A 16,637-nucleotide genomic window follows, 5' to 3' on the forward strand; every position below is an offset into this window, starting at 1 on the left:
CGTTAATTCCTTCATATCTCCATATACTCAGTGTTGATGAAGCATGTTCTTATGACACTGGGAATCTAAGGTGTAAAAGCCAAGCAAGCATATGGGCCCATATGCTTCATACGTGACAGCTGAATCTGCATTATAAAATAGTTCCAGGCTGAGTGTGGTGGTTCATGCCTCTAACCCTAGCAGTTCAAGAGGCTGAGACAGGTGGATTACTTGAGCCCAGGAGTTTGTGACTGGCCTGGGCAACATGGTAAAACTCCATCTCTACAAAATAATACAAAAACTAGCTGGGAATGTTGGCACATACCTTTGGACCCAGCTACTCGGGAGGCTGAGGCATAAAAATCTCTGGAGCCTAGAAGGGAGAGGTTACAGTGAGCTGAGATGGTGCCACTGCACTCCAGCCTAGACGACAGAGCAAGACCCTGTCTCAAAAATTAATTTAATTTAAATAGTTCCAGTAAAATTGATATTATGGTAGTGAAAAATCAGAGAGAAATCAGAAGAGAAAGCCTGGGTTTTGTAGAACAATTAACTTGATCAAATTTAATGTATTGAGCAAATGTAGGAAAAGAAAGAGCCAAATTGGATGTGGGGGTCTTTGAGAGAATAACAAGAGGGAAGTTGGAAGAGGAACTATGATAGAGGAAACACCAAGAACATAGGAAAATGCAGTGTCAAATATGAGATGGCAATTGGACATCCAAAAAATATCTGGAAGGCATGCAGAAAATGAATGTTTTGAATGAAAATTTGATCGACATATCATTGATATATACACAGTGGTAGGATCTTGAGACTTCGTGAGTTTCCTGAAAGAATATGAAGAAAAATGATAGTACCTGTCATTTATTTAACATTTATAAATTAAGCAGTGTTTTAAGTAATTTACACGAGTTATCTTATTTCTTCCTTGCAACAATAGCAGAGGTAATTGTTGTCTTATCCTTAATTTAGTGATGGGGAACCTGTGGATCAACAAATGAAGTAATATGCCCTGTTCAAATAGCTAGAGAGTCAGACAAGGGATTGCACCTAGGTTTGTCTGACTCCACGGGACAAAGACTTGACTTCAACCCAAGTTAAAAATTGAAAGGAAACAGATGTTCATGGACCTCTGGGGGTGGGCAGTAGAGAGAGTGTTCAGAAAAGTTGGACATGAGATCATTGGAAGATGTGTTTTATTTTTAAGATGGGGTGAACTGTGCATGTTTGAAAAACTGTAAGGAAGACAAAAAGATGGAAACAGGAATTGTTATGAAACCAGAGGCTCAAAAGGAAAAATGAAACCTTGTACTTGTATAATTGTTTCAATTTTTCAAAAGGCTTACAGATCTGGGATGCTAAGGTTGCTCTCTTGAAAAGCCCTGTGAGGTTCAAAGGGCGGATATTGTACCCACTTTACAAATAGAATGTGTGAAGACACAGGGCAATCAAGTGACACACCTATAGATCTGCAGGCCTGGATTATGGTCAGAATATCCTGATGTTCCAATTCCTGTGTTCTCTTCCTAAATTTCACTAGTAGAAACTTAGGAACTCTGCAATGCAGACACCAATAATTTAACTTTGGCGGGAAGACCCATGATGGAGATCCTAAGGAAAATGAGATGATGGATGCTTATTTCAGTCATTCTTTGACGACCTACACAATGCCAAGAAATGTGTGACAGTCTAGAGATAGAAAGATGAAAATGACAAGGCTCTAATCCTAGCAGAGCCCCCAGAATAGAAGAACAACGTGGGAAAATATAAAAGTATAGAAAATAAGAAAGAACAGCAATAATTTCAAAGATTTCAAAAAAGGGTTGTGGCCAAAGCTGGTTTGGAAGATGAATAGAAGTCTTCTGTGTCAGTGAAGGAGTGAGAACCTTATGTGCATGGCATGGGCTAGCATTTTTGTGATTGGGGAAAATGAAAAGTTTGTTGTTGCTTAGTGTATGTGGCTGGGAATTGACAGTGTTGGAGCAATGTATGGGAGGCAGATGAAGCTGAACTATGAAATACCTATGTGGAAAGGTCTTGTAGATTATACTTAGGTGCTTAGGGTCCACCCTGTGCCTACGTTTTCCAGGTTGTGTTTCAGAACAAAACAACAGATCCTGAGGATGTTATGATCTTATTAGATGCTTTGCTACGTTTCCTAAATAGGCTTAGAAAAATACGAAACACTCCAGTCTCTGCTTGGAGACTTACAATGCACACCTGTTTTAAAGTCTCTCCAAAGGCTCGGGCTTAAGGAAAAAATCTGTTTGTGGTAGACATTTTTTGACACCCTGTATCACACCTCTGATGCCCACCTCCCAAGCATTTGCAGAGCGGGTAGACAGTTCCTTGCAGGTTCCTAGTAGAAGCTCTGATGGAGATGAGGGAGTTGTTGCCCCCAAGGAAATTCCTCCACTATTGGGGTTGGAAGCCTGTATATACCCCCAACTCCCATCTTTCAAATGGATGATTCTGGATGGCATTTTGTATGGTTGTCAGAGGTTCATTTGAAATCAAGTTCTCATTCACTACTGTAGCAACTTCGATAATGTACCCAGATGTTGAATTTTCCTCCATCTCTCCCCTTTTCTTCCCCACTGCCTCTAAGATCACCCCACATAAACTATGTCACCCAAGTCTTTTTGGAGGCTCTGGCTTGTGAGAAACAAAACTAAAACACTATTGAACTTTTGTTGAATAAGCTATTATTTTTCATAAGGATAAAGTTTTATTTTCCTAAGACACACTTTGCCATGGGAGAGTTTTCTGTTAGGGGCTTCATACATAATTAAATGTTTTGAGAATTGGACCAGCAAGAAAGGGAACAAGAAAGGAGGAGACACTTTGAATTTGGGTGTTGGGGAATAGAGCAAGAAATAATGAAAGTAATGATTGAGTTTTGAACATGCTGATACTGAAGATAACTAAGAGTCAGTTGTTTATGTCTAATATTCTGATTTAGGAGACCTTCTAAGTGCTTCTGCATGTGCCATAATGCAGGAAGAAAGGTGTGGTCATTCACTGAACCGGGATTTTTTTTTTATTTTTGTAGTGGGCATGCTTTAATGAGATTTATCAACTAATTGAAACTTTATCACTTGATTGCGAAACTGAATTACTGCATGGGATTCTTTTTTATAGCAAACTTGTCCAACCTGTGGCCCATGGTGGCTTTGAATGCAGCCCAACACAAATTTGTAAACTTTTGTAAAACATTATGAGATTTTTTTGTGATTTTTTTAGCTCATTGGTTATTATTAGTGTTAATGTATTTTATGTGTGGCCCAAGACAATTCTTCTTCCAGTGTGGCCTAGGGAAGCCAAAAGATTGGACACCGCTGACTTACAGTAAGGGTGAAAGCCGTAACTGAATTGCAGTCTTGATTTTGATTGCTTTTCTGGGTCTGTTCATTGGGTTTCTTCTTAGCTTTTGCATGGCAGTGCACAACTTTCTTTTATTGGCAGCGACCTGATTCTTTCAAAGGCAATCTTGTCATTTACACTGTTCATGTAATGGTTTAATTTGATAACTACCAATCACTAAGCATTTCAACATTAAACATTAAGGATGTTTAAGATATTATGTATGGAAGACTATTATATTGCCTGTGTCTGTGTTCCTGGTACAGATTATCACTACTGGATAGTATTTTTCATTTTAATTGAAGAGGTAACACTTCACCTCGTAGCATCAAATAGCGTTGTGTTATACAAGTAGTAAAGCTCACATCCAGTTTTCGGTGACAGTGATTTTATTTGCTCTTCATGCTGTGATCACAAGTAGATATAAAGCATTTTGAGGCAGAGCTCTTCAGTTTTTAAATGTTGAGACCATTTAGTCAGCTGGCAACCATTTCAGATATATTGCCACTATGATGTTCCATTTTAGTTCTTTTAGAGGGAAAATGGCTTGTTTTATTTTGCAGTCCCTTATTGACATCTTTTTTAATATTTATGTGCCCAATTGCACATATGGCCTTTTCAGCATTTGCCATAAAATTCTCTACATATAATTATTTGGTCAAATACATTTAGGATACTCTGTAATAGCCATTCCACTTTAGTAGACATTATCCGTCCATAGTTTATATTAAGGTCTCTGACTTATTCTGCATAAAGAAACTCATTTAACTTGGCTTGACACAAGTTTACTCAAATTTACTTGTTGGGAAATGGTGGTCGTTCTTCTGGTTGATTTCAAGTCATACAGAGACAGACTTGTGCACTATACCCCTTGCAGTTACACCAAGTGATATTTCACATACTCTGCTTGATAGTTCACTACCTAGGTCAATTCAGGTGAGAAACCAGCACCAACAATATGTAGGAAGGGGAAACAGATTGAGCACAGAATGTCAGAGAAAGTCAGAGTGACCCCAGTTTCTTTTCTCCATATGCATTGATGGTTTCCTGGGATTTTCCTTGCTACTGCGTGGGAAGATCAACCTGAAGTGCAGAGCTTGGGTAGGCAATAGAAAACCTGGCCCAATATAGAAAATTAACAGACATGTATCAAAGTGAAGACTTTTATACACCAGAAATGGTCCATGTGAATTTTTACAAAAAGCTAGTCACAAGAAGGAGTGTTCTTCCCTAAGGGCTCTGCACACCTTTCTTTGATGTCAACTTCAGAGATACTGGCCCCATGTTGTGGCTGGAGCTTTGGGCTCTGGTAGATTAGCACACACAGCTGATGGCCAGAAGCAGGGTCAGTGAGCCACTTCTATCCTGTAGGTAATGTAGGGGAAGAGAAAAGAAAATAAAAGGAAATAAGGAAATACGGGGAACTGGATTTTATCTTTGCTTGCTTGCTTATTATTTTTTAATTCATATTTCCCTGGTTTATACATACTCATTATGTATGTGTATTTAGTTGTAATTTTATCACATGGATGTTCATGTGTTGACCACCACAGTCAAGAAAGAGGACAGTTCAGGTCCCATGACGATCCCTCATAGTACTCTTTGATAACGACACTCCCACACCTCCCTCCACCTTCCCTAAACATTGGCAACCACTAATTTATTCCCATTTCTGTTTTTGTTTAAATTTTTTTAAGAGAGGGGGTCTCACTATTGTTCAGGCTGGTCTCTAACTCCTGGCCTCAAGCAATCCTCCTATCTCAGCCTCTGGAGTTGCTGGGATTACAGTCGTAAAACACCATGCTCAGCACTAAACCCTATTTCTAAAATTTGAATTTTTTAAAGTTTTACATAAATGGAATCATATAGTAAATAACCTTTTGGAATTGGCATATTTCTGTCAGCATAATTTCCTGAAGATTCATCAAAGGGGTTGGGGGTATAAAGATTTCATTGCTTTGAGTTGCAGGGTAGCATTCCATGGTATGGATGTAGCACTGTGCATTTAGCCATTCACACATTGAAGGAAATTGGGTTGTTTCCAGTTTAGGGTTGTTACACATAAAACTCTGTGAACTTTTATGTACAGGTTTTTGTGTGAACAAGTGTTTGCATTTCTTTAGGATAAATGCCCAAGAGTGCAATTGCTGGTCATATGGTAGAGTTATGTGTGGTTCATTTTACAGGAAACTAAAAGGCATGTTTTCCATATTGGCTTTGACATTTTACACTTAGGAAGACAATGTCTGAATCATCCAGCCTCCTTACATCCTCTCCAAGATTTAGTGCTGTCACTGTTTTGTTTTTTGTTTTTAGCTACTTTGGTAGGTGTGGAGTGATAGCTCATTGTCGTTTTAATTTGCATTTCCCCGATGTCTAATGATGTTGAACATCTTTTCAGGTCCTTATTTTCCATCCGATTCTCCTCTTCAGTGAACTGTTTGTGTCTTCTTCCCATTTTCTAAAGGAATCGTTTGTTTTATACTATTGAATTTTGGGCAGTCTTACTTATTCTGGATACTCTTTCATTAGTGGATAAGTGGTTTTCAAGTATATCCTCCCAGTCTGTAGCTTTTCTTTACATCCTCTTCACTTGAGCTTTCATGGAGCAGAAGTTTTAAATGTTGATGCAGTCTGGTTTATCAGTCCTTCCTTTTAAAAACCATTCAATTGGTGTCAAGTCTAAAACTTTTTGCCTAGCCTTACATCCCAAAGATGGTTTCCAATATTTTTTAAATAAAAGTTCTGTAGCTTTATGTTTTACATTTAAGTTTGTGGTCTTTTTTGAGTTGGTTTTTCAACTGAGTAAAGTTTAGGTTGATTTTTTTTTCTCTCTTTCCATTGAATTGCATTTTTTCAAAAATCAGCTGAGCCCATTTTTGTGAGTCTATTTCTGGGTTCTCTGTTTTGCTATATGGATCTGTGTGTTTCCCTCTGTGCCACTAGCACAAGGTCTTGATCATTGTAGCTATATTATAAGCCTCAATGTCAGGTAGAGTGATTCTTCCTGCTTTGTTTTTAGTCTAGATTGTTTTAGGCATTCTAAGTCCTGTGCCTTTACATATAAATTTTTGAATAAACTTGTCTTTATCTACAAAAAAAAAAAGAACAAACCCAAAACCATGCTCATATTTTGATCGGAATTATATTAAACTTATACACTCATGTGTCACCTAATGACAGGGATATGTTCTGAGAAATGCATCATTAGATGATTTCATCAAACATCATAGTATGTACTTATTATACCCAGATGGTATAACCTACTACCCACTTAGGCTGTATAGTATAGCCTATTGCTGCTAGACCACAAACCTGTACAGCAGATCACTTTACTTAATACTGTCGGCAATTGTGACACAATGGTGAGTATTTGTGATTCTGAACATATCTAAGCATAGAAAAGGTACAGTACAATATAAAAGACAGGAAATGGTATATCTATGCTGAACACTTACCATGAATGGAGCTTGCAGGACTGAAGGCTGTTGTGGGTGAATTGGTGAGTGAGTGGTGAGTGAATGTGAAGGCCTAGGATGTTACTGTACATTACTGTAGACTTCATAAACACTGCACACTTAGGCTACACTGAATTTATAAAAATATGTTTCAGTAATAAATTAATCTTGGCTTACTGTAACTTTTGTATTTATAAACTTTTTAATGTTTTATAAATTTTGACCCATAATAACACTTAGCTTAAAACACACATTGTAAAGCTTTACTAAACTATTTTATTTTACACTTATTCTGTAAGCTTTTTATTTTGTTTTCTTTATTAAGTGTTTTTACCAAAAACATTTAAAAACACACATGTTAACCTAGGCCTACACAGGGTCAGGATCATCAGTATCACTGTCTTCCACCTCCACATCTTATTCCACTGGAAGATCTTCAGGGGCAATAACATGCATGGAACTGTCATCTCTTATAATGACAATGCCTCCTTCTGAAAAACTCCTGAAGGACCTACCTTAGGCTGTTTTATGGTTAACCTTTTTTTTCAATTTGTAAAAGTAATATATTCTAAAATAACAATAAAAGCATAGCATAGTAAATACATAAACCCCTAACGGTTGTTTAGTATCATTCTCAAGTATTATATGCTATACATAATTTTATATGCAAAACTTTTATATGACTGGCAGCATAGTAGGTTTTTTACACCATCACCACAAACACAGGAGTAATATATTTCACTACTATGTCATGATGTCTATGATGTCACTGTTGTAAATATGGTCTGGCCATATATGTGGTCCAGCATTTACCGAAATGTCGTTCTACAGCGTATGACAGCGTATTAATTTGGGAAGAACAGCAATTATGTTGAATCTAACAATCCATGTACATAGTATGTGTCTCCATTTGTTTAGGCCTCTGCATTTTTTTCCTTTTCATTAGCATTTTGTCGTTTTCATTATACAGATCTTTTGCATGTTTTGTTATGTGTAATTTACCTGAGTATTTTATTTTATTTGGAAAAATTGTGAGTAGTTTTGAGTTTTTAATTTCAATTTTTGCATGTTTATTGTTAATATGTAGAAATTGTATCCTGTGACCTGCTTAACTCCCTTGTATTTCTGATGCTGGGGGGGAAAGCACTCGGTCTTTCACCATTAAATATGATGTTAACTGTAGTTACTTGTAGGTGTTCTTTATCATCTTAGTTTGTGTTTAAAGTCCAAAATTGGACTATATATAGCTTGACTTACATTTGGGTGACACATATAATCTTCCACTAGATATTTTAATGATCTGAAGCTTTTCAGACATTGACACTACTCTTTTCTCATAGTTCCTAGTGTTGCAAAAAAGGAGAAAAGTCTCACTATACCTTGACTGTAACATGTATGTTCTTATGTATCTATGTTGCTCCATTTGCCTCAGAAAAATGCCCACCCTGGCCCTCTGACTGCTACTACTACTGTCCGTCTACTTGGCCAGGTTCTGCTTGTTAAAGCCTTGGTTACACCCATAGATTAACTATGCAGTCTTCTGTGTACTTACCACCTTTTCAGCAAAGTGCCACTTAAAATATGCCATTACAATTAAGTTATTTTTCTTTGCTTCCTGATGCTATGTCCATGAACTGGCCATATCAGATATCCAGAACAATATTCCTTGCACCCGTGCACTGCAGAAAGAATAGCCATGCATGTCTCTAGACCAGTGGGCAGATCTGTGCCAGCTATATTTGTGCTTAGGCAAAAGAGATTTTACCTTTGGAGGAGACATTACTGGTTTCTGTAGAATTATTCCATACATTTTTGCATATTCTACCTAAAATCAGTGATAGAAAACGTCCACACTGTGAAATTATATGGCAGAAGATAACAAGGAATTGGACAGGAAGGCAACAATGATGATACATACTTGATCATCAAAAAATAATCTTTGGAAATTCCATGTATAAGCTACATTCTGATATGATGTACTGCCCCATTTAGCCATTGGGAAACATTTAGGTGGTCCAGTTTTGCAGTTCTAACTCAGTTAGTTACATTCCAAGAGCCTTAATGTTTTGAGAATGTTGCATTTTAGTTACAGATTTAAGGTGATACAACGCTATGTTATTGTATCATTTCTGTTGGATAGGCTGTGGTTAAAATAAGTCCATCAACTGTTTTTTCTTCTTTTCTAGGCACACACAAGAGAGTTTTGCTGAATCACTTTACTCCATATTTATAACCTAGCAATTTAATACTATTTTTCAGTAACAATAACATGAGGCACATAGGCCCTCTTATTTCTCTCTGATATACTGCGATATGGTCCTTAGAATATCCTTAAGTGTCTACAGGTTCTGGTTTTATCAATTTGAAGATAATTATTTTGCTTTTTATATTTTTCAAAGAAAAGTTGAAAATCTCCAAGTTGTATTCTAAAATACATATACTGCTTCACTCTGTATAGACACCACTTAGGCAATTTATATCAGCCCTTAAGAGCTATGAAGTGAATATATTCCTTCAGAAATTGACAGTACAATTGTTCTGATACAGAAAGTGACACCATAGAGTATATTAACTGTGTAATTCACAAGCATTTTTCATAAGTCAGAGTTTAGAGAAACAGATCTTTCTTCCTCTTTCCCTATAGACTAAAGCATTTTTAAAAACGAAGTCAACAGAATTTTCTCTCTCCTGTAATTGAAGTTGGAAAGAATGAATCAGTATTTGCTGTACTGGATTGTCGTTGGAAGAAATTAAATGTTCTCTAAAAATAACCGCTGGTAATCAAAATAGTATTTGCACTTGATGGCTATTTTTTTAACTTTTTTATACACTTGAAAAATTCTTTGGATACTTATAAAAATAATTATTTTTAGCCGCTATAAATAAAAGGGAATATGCTGATTTAAATTACTGTTATCCTTTAAGTTCTACGTTCTTGGTAATTTCCAGTGACAATATATCTTCTACAAAGCCCTTCAGAATATGGGAAAAATAGGACTTGTACTCAGAAACTGAATATTTTCAAATATTTTTGTAAATAAAAATAATTATAGGTAGAATAAAATCTATTTAGGCTATTTATGATAAAATATTTTAGGAGGGAAATTCATGAATAGTTGGTCATTATTACAAGTTGAAGCTAAAAGTATTCATGATATGGTGAATCACTGGTGAATGTGAAAGTCATATTTATGTTTATTTTTGATTTAGGATATTTCATTTCCTTTTTTGAATTATATTGTCTGGTTAGTTCATTCCAATATACACTTTGTCTTTGGATAGTTCATGCCATTTTTGACACTATTTCAGCAACATGGGATCAGTGGGTATATATTTATATTGTATTGCTGAATTTCTAGAAGCTTTAATAAAGAAATCAGAATCCAGCTTTTCTACCTCAAAGCAAATGGTTTTCTCTCTAGGTTCTTGGAAAGAGATTTTAAAATTGTTTTCCATGCATGAACAGAAAACCAAATACTGTATGTTCTCACTTATAAATAGAAGATAAATATTAGGTACTTATGACCATAAAGATGACAAAAATGGACCCTGGGGATGACTACAGTGGGGAGGAAGGGAGAGGGGTAAGGATTAGAAAACTACCTATTGGGTTCTATACTCACTTCCTGGGTGATGAGATCAACCATACTCCAAACCTCAGCATTACACAATATAACCACATAACAAACCTGTACGTGTACCTCCTGAATCTAAAATAAAGGGTGAAATTCTAAGTAAATAAAAATAAAAATTTTTAAAGAAAAAAAGAAAAAAAAATTGTTTTCTAAGAGAAAGGAAGGTCTTGGTGTAAAATTTGTCATTTAATTGGCGTTTCTGAAATTCAGTTTTGTTTTGTTTTCAAATCAGATCTTGAAAATTTTAAAACCAAAATGAGGAGTACAGTGTCTGTGCGTGAAGGCCAGGGAGTTGTGCTGCTCTGCGGCCCCCCACCACACTCTGGAGGTAAGTCATGCTCTGTTTCTGCTTTTCACATTTATTAAGGTTCAGGGCAAGGCCTGCAGTGCATGTACTGTTATTGCATCTGTAAATTACTCTGAGAAACTTGATAACCTGAGCATTAGATTTTGTCTGCTGAGTTGGAATATGAGGAACTCCACAAAAAATAGTCCATCCAGAGAAGTTTCTAAACAATTGACTCATTGACTTTTTGGGTTATAAAGACAAGAGAGATCGCATTTGCTTTGGTTACCTAACGGTGCTAAACAATGCTTTGTCATTCCACCATTATCATTTGGTTTTTAGTTTTATGCCATGTCAAATTGGATCTTTGCTGTTTGTCTGCCTCTCTCTCTCTCTCTCACACACACACACACATACACACACACACACACGCTTATTAGTATGTGCCAATAAGCCTTTTTATATATGTATTATCTATATATATACACACACATAGAAATGATACGTGTGTATATTCACATCATTTACATTGGGGCTTTGGAATTGCAAATTTTATGCTATATTGGTATAAATTGAAATATTACTAGAAACTCAGAACCTTACCAAGATAGTGACCTAGAGTAAAAATGAACTTCAGCACGTATGAAAATAATTTTATTATCTCCCCAGTATGAGCCTAGAGTGCTGGTTTGATTTTCCTATCGTGCTGTCTATTGCAAACTTGGTCACTTGCAGGAACAAACGGGGCATCATTAATGAATAAATCACTGTTCTCAGAGAAACACACATTTTGTTATTGAGAGGATGAGAATTACTGGGAGATAAACAAGTTAGAGTGGATCTTTCTGACCAGAAGCGAAACTGAGAAGTCTACTTCTCATTGTAGTAAAACTTATTCAAAGAAAAACATGCTGGACTTTATTTGTTCTGTGACATACAAATTACAGTCCTTTCTACCCAGTGAGTTGTCAATTTTGATCACAAACCCTCAGCCCAATAAAACAGCTATCTCCCATCTTCAGGATCTGGCCACTTGAAATTCGTGAACCATCTGGAGACTGCAGACTTGGAGCTTGATTAACAAATAGGATTGCCATCATGTGGTCTACTGTGCGTTTAAATTGTCTTCTCCAATTTATTTCAAGAGTGTTTGTAATTGCTGGAATCTTGATGTTTCAGAAGAACTTTAAGTTTGAAGGGAAGCACAGAGCCTCTTGATTGCAAACAAAGTAACAGAAGTCAAACTGTCTTGACAAAAAATTGGGAGTTTGCCGGTTCACATAACTGGGATGATCAGATGGCTTCTGGCAGCACTGTGAGGTTTTACAAAGAGATACGCCACCCAGAAGGATGTGTTGCCTCGCCATGGGGTGTGGAGTTGGCGGATGACCTCCAGCTCTCACTTCTTCCTGGTCTGCCCCAGCTGCAGAGAGACACTTGCCCACAGTCACACCCCTCCTGAGGAAGCCTACATCTAGTGACTGAGCAAGGCTGGGATATGAAGGGTCAACCATTTCTGACCAACATTGGGCAATTCTGATTTAATCCATAACTTTCTGTCGGGATGACCATGTCTTTGTTGGACCACATCACAATTCAGTTTCTTTCTCTTCCCTGTTGAATCCTAGTTTTTTCCTTTCATGGGTTTTGATCATTGATTAAAAGCTTTTATTCCAAACTCTATTTAGGGGTCTGCTCCCTGAAAACCCAATCTGTTGGATTCAGGGATTGAACCAATTCCATAAACAATCCATTTGTCTCTGTATTTCTTGACTCCACTTCTCTCCATATTGCCTCCATTCTCATGTCTATTCCTTGAGGAGGCAAAGGTGGCCTCTGACCGCTCTAAGCTCTGTGATCCTTAATGCTAAATATCCTAATGAAGCAGACACCCTGTTTCTCTATGGCTCCTGATTCTTTTAGAATCAGCCTTATTTATGGGAGCCCTGAAGCTGAGGGCTTGATTCAGTCCACCAACTGACAAGCACTGGAAAGAGAAAGAAGCAGTTTCTAAAAGAAGTATTTTATTATGAGAAAAAAGAGGAAGATATATTAGATAGAAATAAATAATTGCTAAAACTACATCTAGGAAGGAAGCATCAAAATAATTTAAATTTATATTGTCTCAAATGAACATAACATAATAGCTGGATAGTCCTGGTTGTGATCAGTTTTATAGGTGTTGGCCCAATTTAAAATTCCAACTGAGTGATTTTGTTTAAGTGTTATTATGATTAGATACATTCACTGATCGGAAAGGAGGAATTTTTGGTTGCCTAAGTATGCACACAGTGAACATGTCTTAGTAAGCTGTTGCATGAAACATGTCCCAAAAGATGAATCTATTCAAATATTATAAAATTGGAGAACTGTTAGCCCATCACACCTATCCTAAATAATGATATCCTGATCTTTCTCTGCCTTTGGTGACTTCAGGTAGTCCTTTCATTTTTAAAACACTAGGTTGGGTTGACAGTGGAAGTCAAATAGGATTATAGGTGAAGATGGGAAGAAATCTTCCCAGATGTCAGATATGAGCCCATAAGAACCCAGAGCATGCATAGGAGAGCAAATAACATTGACCAAAAGCATACTTCCCTCAGTTCCAGATTGTGCAGATTTAGATGCTAAAAAATGTGATACTCGTTGATCCAAGTATCTGTAATGCTGAGGTATTCACAATTCACATCCACTGTCTTAACACATTGGCTTATGAGCTTCTTGAGGGCAGGTCTATCTTGGTGTTCTTCTGCACCCAAGAGCCTAGTGCAAGGCTGGTTTGTAACAAACAGTAAAAATTGGTTGAACAAATGAACACATTCATGTAAGGAACACATTTTTTAAAATTTGGCCAGTTATACTTGCTTTTTGAGAATTCACTGGAAACTTTGTGGAGATATAAGCATTTAACAGTCAAAATACCCTGGATGCCAACCAGACAGGTGTGGGCACTGACAGATCAGGGTAAACTCTGTCCACAGCAGCTGGTATCAGCCCCGCTTCATCACCTTTTGACTTATGGCCTTTAATTCAGTAGAGGGTGTGAGCCAGGTCAGAGAGCAGCTGAAGCTGTAACTCCAGGGTAGATCAGTACAAGTGGTGAAGGATTAATCAGAGAGCTCATGGCCTGCACTGTGGTCCGTTTGGTTTTCTTCCCACAGAGTCGCACAGTCCCTGCAGGACATGTGCTTGCCCTTCTCTGTCTCTACACTTTGTATTACCTATATTCACTTCACATTTCTTCATTTCTTCTTGGTTCCCTCTCTGTGGTTAGAAATGTTTAAATTTGTTATTTTTCTGATTACTGAAGACACAATCATATTTTATTTATCTGTCGTATTTCCTCTTATGTCAGCCTAACAGAGTAAGCAAAGAAAGGCAGTAACAATAATAATAATAATCATTAATAATAATAATAACCAGCTGGGCACAATGGCTCCTGCCTGTAATCCCAGCACTTTGGGAGGCTGAGGCAGGCAGATTGCTTGAGCTCAGGAGTTCAAGACCATCCTGGGCAACATGGTAAAACCCCACCTCTACCCAAAATACAAAAAATTAGCTGAGCATGGTGGTGCACACCTGTAGTCTCTGCTACTTGGGAGGCTGAGGCGGGAGGATCGCTTGAGCTCGTGAGGTAGAGGTTGCAGTGAGCTGATCACACCACTGCACTCCAGCCTGGGCAACAGAGCGAGACCCTGTCTCAAAAAAAAATAAATTAAATAAAAATAATCATAATAGTATTAGCCTCTGTCTATTGAGTGTTGCTTAGATGCCAAGCAGTGTTCTAGTCCTTTGTAGAAATTACCTGCTAGTGAGATTCTTTTTGGGTAAAAGTATGGTGAGGAAGATAAGTGGCAATGTATAGTAGAGTCTGGAAGCTGAGCCTGCAGATGCTAAGAGCATGGGCTCTTAACCACCTAGTGTCTAGTGCCTTGAGCCCAGACTTCCTGCTTAGAAATGGCACATGAGGCACGAGGCCAGAAAGTAAGCTCCAGCACAAAACCCTCCAGCTTTTATTGAGGGCTACAATTTGGGAGTTTGCAAAGTGTGCCTCAGAGAGGAGGCAGCCAACCTAAAATCACAGAGCTGTGAAGAAGTAAAACTAGAACCTGGATGCTCTGACTCATGACCAGGGCTCTTTCTAGTATGGCATTCTCTAAACCAGCACCCTGTTGCCATTCTCCAAATGAGAAGGCACAGAGTCCTCAGCAGAAGTGACACTGTCCTAAGCCAAAAGCTTCTGACATTTCAAAATTGGAGACAGCACAGTTCATGGTTTTGTTTTAATTTTCCAGCCCATTGTTTAACACATCAGCAATGCTTAAAATCACATTAGCAGAAATATCCCGAGTTAACTAAATGTTTTGACTCATAGTAAAATTGTGTTAAAATCTCCTTTTAGTGCAGTAAGTTTATAACTTTTTTTGTTTATTTGGGATAAAACCCAGAAATGTTCTCCATAACTAGATTAGGAAGATAGATGTGGAAAAAGCCTAAATAAGGATCCCAAAGTGTGGAAACTGCATATGTTAATCATATTTCCTTAATTCATCGATGTAATTTACAAGATAGTGTCAGCAACTTGGGGCAGCTTTGCATAAGAGCATCTGCCATCTATTTGATACTATAATAATAAAAAATTGTTTTATGGTGGGAGACAATGAGGAATTTTCCTAGGAATCCCTGTAACCTCGCAGCAACAGACTGCTGTCATCTGAGAGGGTTCTTATCTCCCCATCATTCTGTGTCATTTTCTGCCACCTCCCAGTCATTGCTTTCTCTGCAGAGCAATCCAGCAGCTCTATGAAGCGGGAGGAATTAACCTCCCAAAATTTGTCAGAAAACTAGGAAATCAAAAGCCAGAAAGAGAGGACTGGACATCCATCACCTGTAGAATAATTATTAATCTAGTTATCAGTCATGTGAAAAGCTGGGAGTTCGTGTTAATTACCATTCAGTTGCTGATGTCACCACACAATCATTAGACATTGAAATACATGAGAAAAATTACCCTGTTTTCAGTAAGGTCATAAGACTAGTCCATGGGCACCTTATGATAAATACTAATTACTCAGGAATTCATAGGTTAATCAAGTTATTACATACATGTATGTTAATAAAGAGATGAGTTCTGTTCAACAATGGCTGATAGAAATTTATTCTGAGTAGAAAACAGGCTTGAGTCTGTCCCAGTGTTTAATCAGCAAATGACTTTGGTGTCTTGATTCAGCTTTCCGTATCTCTGCTATGCACATATTCTTGAAATGGAAGTCTTGTACACTGCCATTCACATATTATAACAACATAGCCCTTGGGATGGAAAAAAGAGAATGTGAGATGCCAAACAGCAGGTAATGGAGGCTGAAGTGACATTATGCTAAAAATTGCCTTGTAAACCCTGGTGTGACAAAGGTGAGAACTGTTAGCAGCATGCCCAGATGGCATGGGATTTGCAACTTCTGTGTCAACATCTTTATTTTTTTTTTTCTTTACCCAAGACGGATAGACTGAAAAACAGAAGTCAGCTCAGGTAGCTTAGCTGGCAGAACCTGAAGAAAATGCACTAAATAGGCATTTTCATCTCTAGGAAGACTTGTCCAGTTGCTAGAGTCTCCGTCAAGGCAGTGAGACACATGACTACTGTTTTTGGATGTGATTATGTCTCAAAACAACAATTTCCTCAAACAGTTTAATCTGTAAGTATAATACAGCTTCATCTTAGGTACACAGTTTTCCTTGAACAACACTTTGCTACTGTTCTTCAGGTAATAAAGTTAAACTTTAAAACAGGCCAGGTGCGGTGGCTCATGCCTGTAATCCTAGCGCTTTGGGAGGCCAAGGAGGGTGGATTGCCTGAACTCAGGAGTTCAAGACCAGCCTGGGCAACATGGAGAAACCCCCTCTACTAAGATA

The 16,637-nt window shown here is 37.6% G+C and overlaps 1 protein-coding gene across 2 annotated transcripts in view; it reads left to right on the forward strand.

Moving 5' to 3' along the window:
• The window catches only part of CNTN3 (contactin 3), a 361,804-nt gene that overhangs the window by 179,894 nt on the left and 165,273 nt on the right, over positions 1 to 16,637 (forward strand). For both annotated transcript variants that reach the window (XM_063630736.1, XM_055259312.2), the window contains one exon: positions 10,671 to 10,766. In XM_063630736.1, the coding sequence (XP_063486806.1) occupies positions 10,671 to 10,766 (96 nt within the window). The remainder of the gene's footprint in view (positions 1 to 10,670; positions 10,767 to 16,637) is intronic.

Source organism: Symphalangus syndactylus, chromosome 21 (genome assembly GCF_028878055.3).
Source record: "Symphalangus syndactylus isolate Jambi chromosome 21, NHGRI_mSymSyn1-v2.1_pri, whole genome shotgun sequence".
Taxonomy (NCBI): Eukaryota; Metazoa; Chordata; class Mammalia; order Primates; family Hylobatidae; genus Symphalangus; species Symphalangus syndactylus.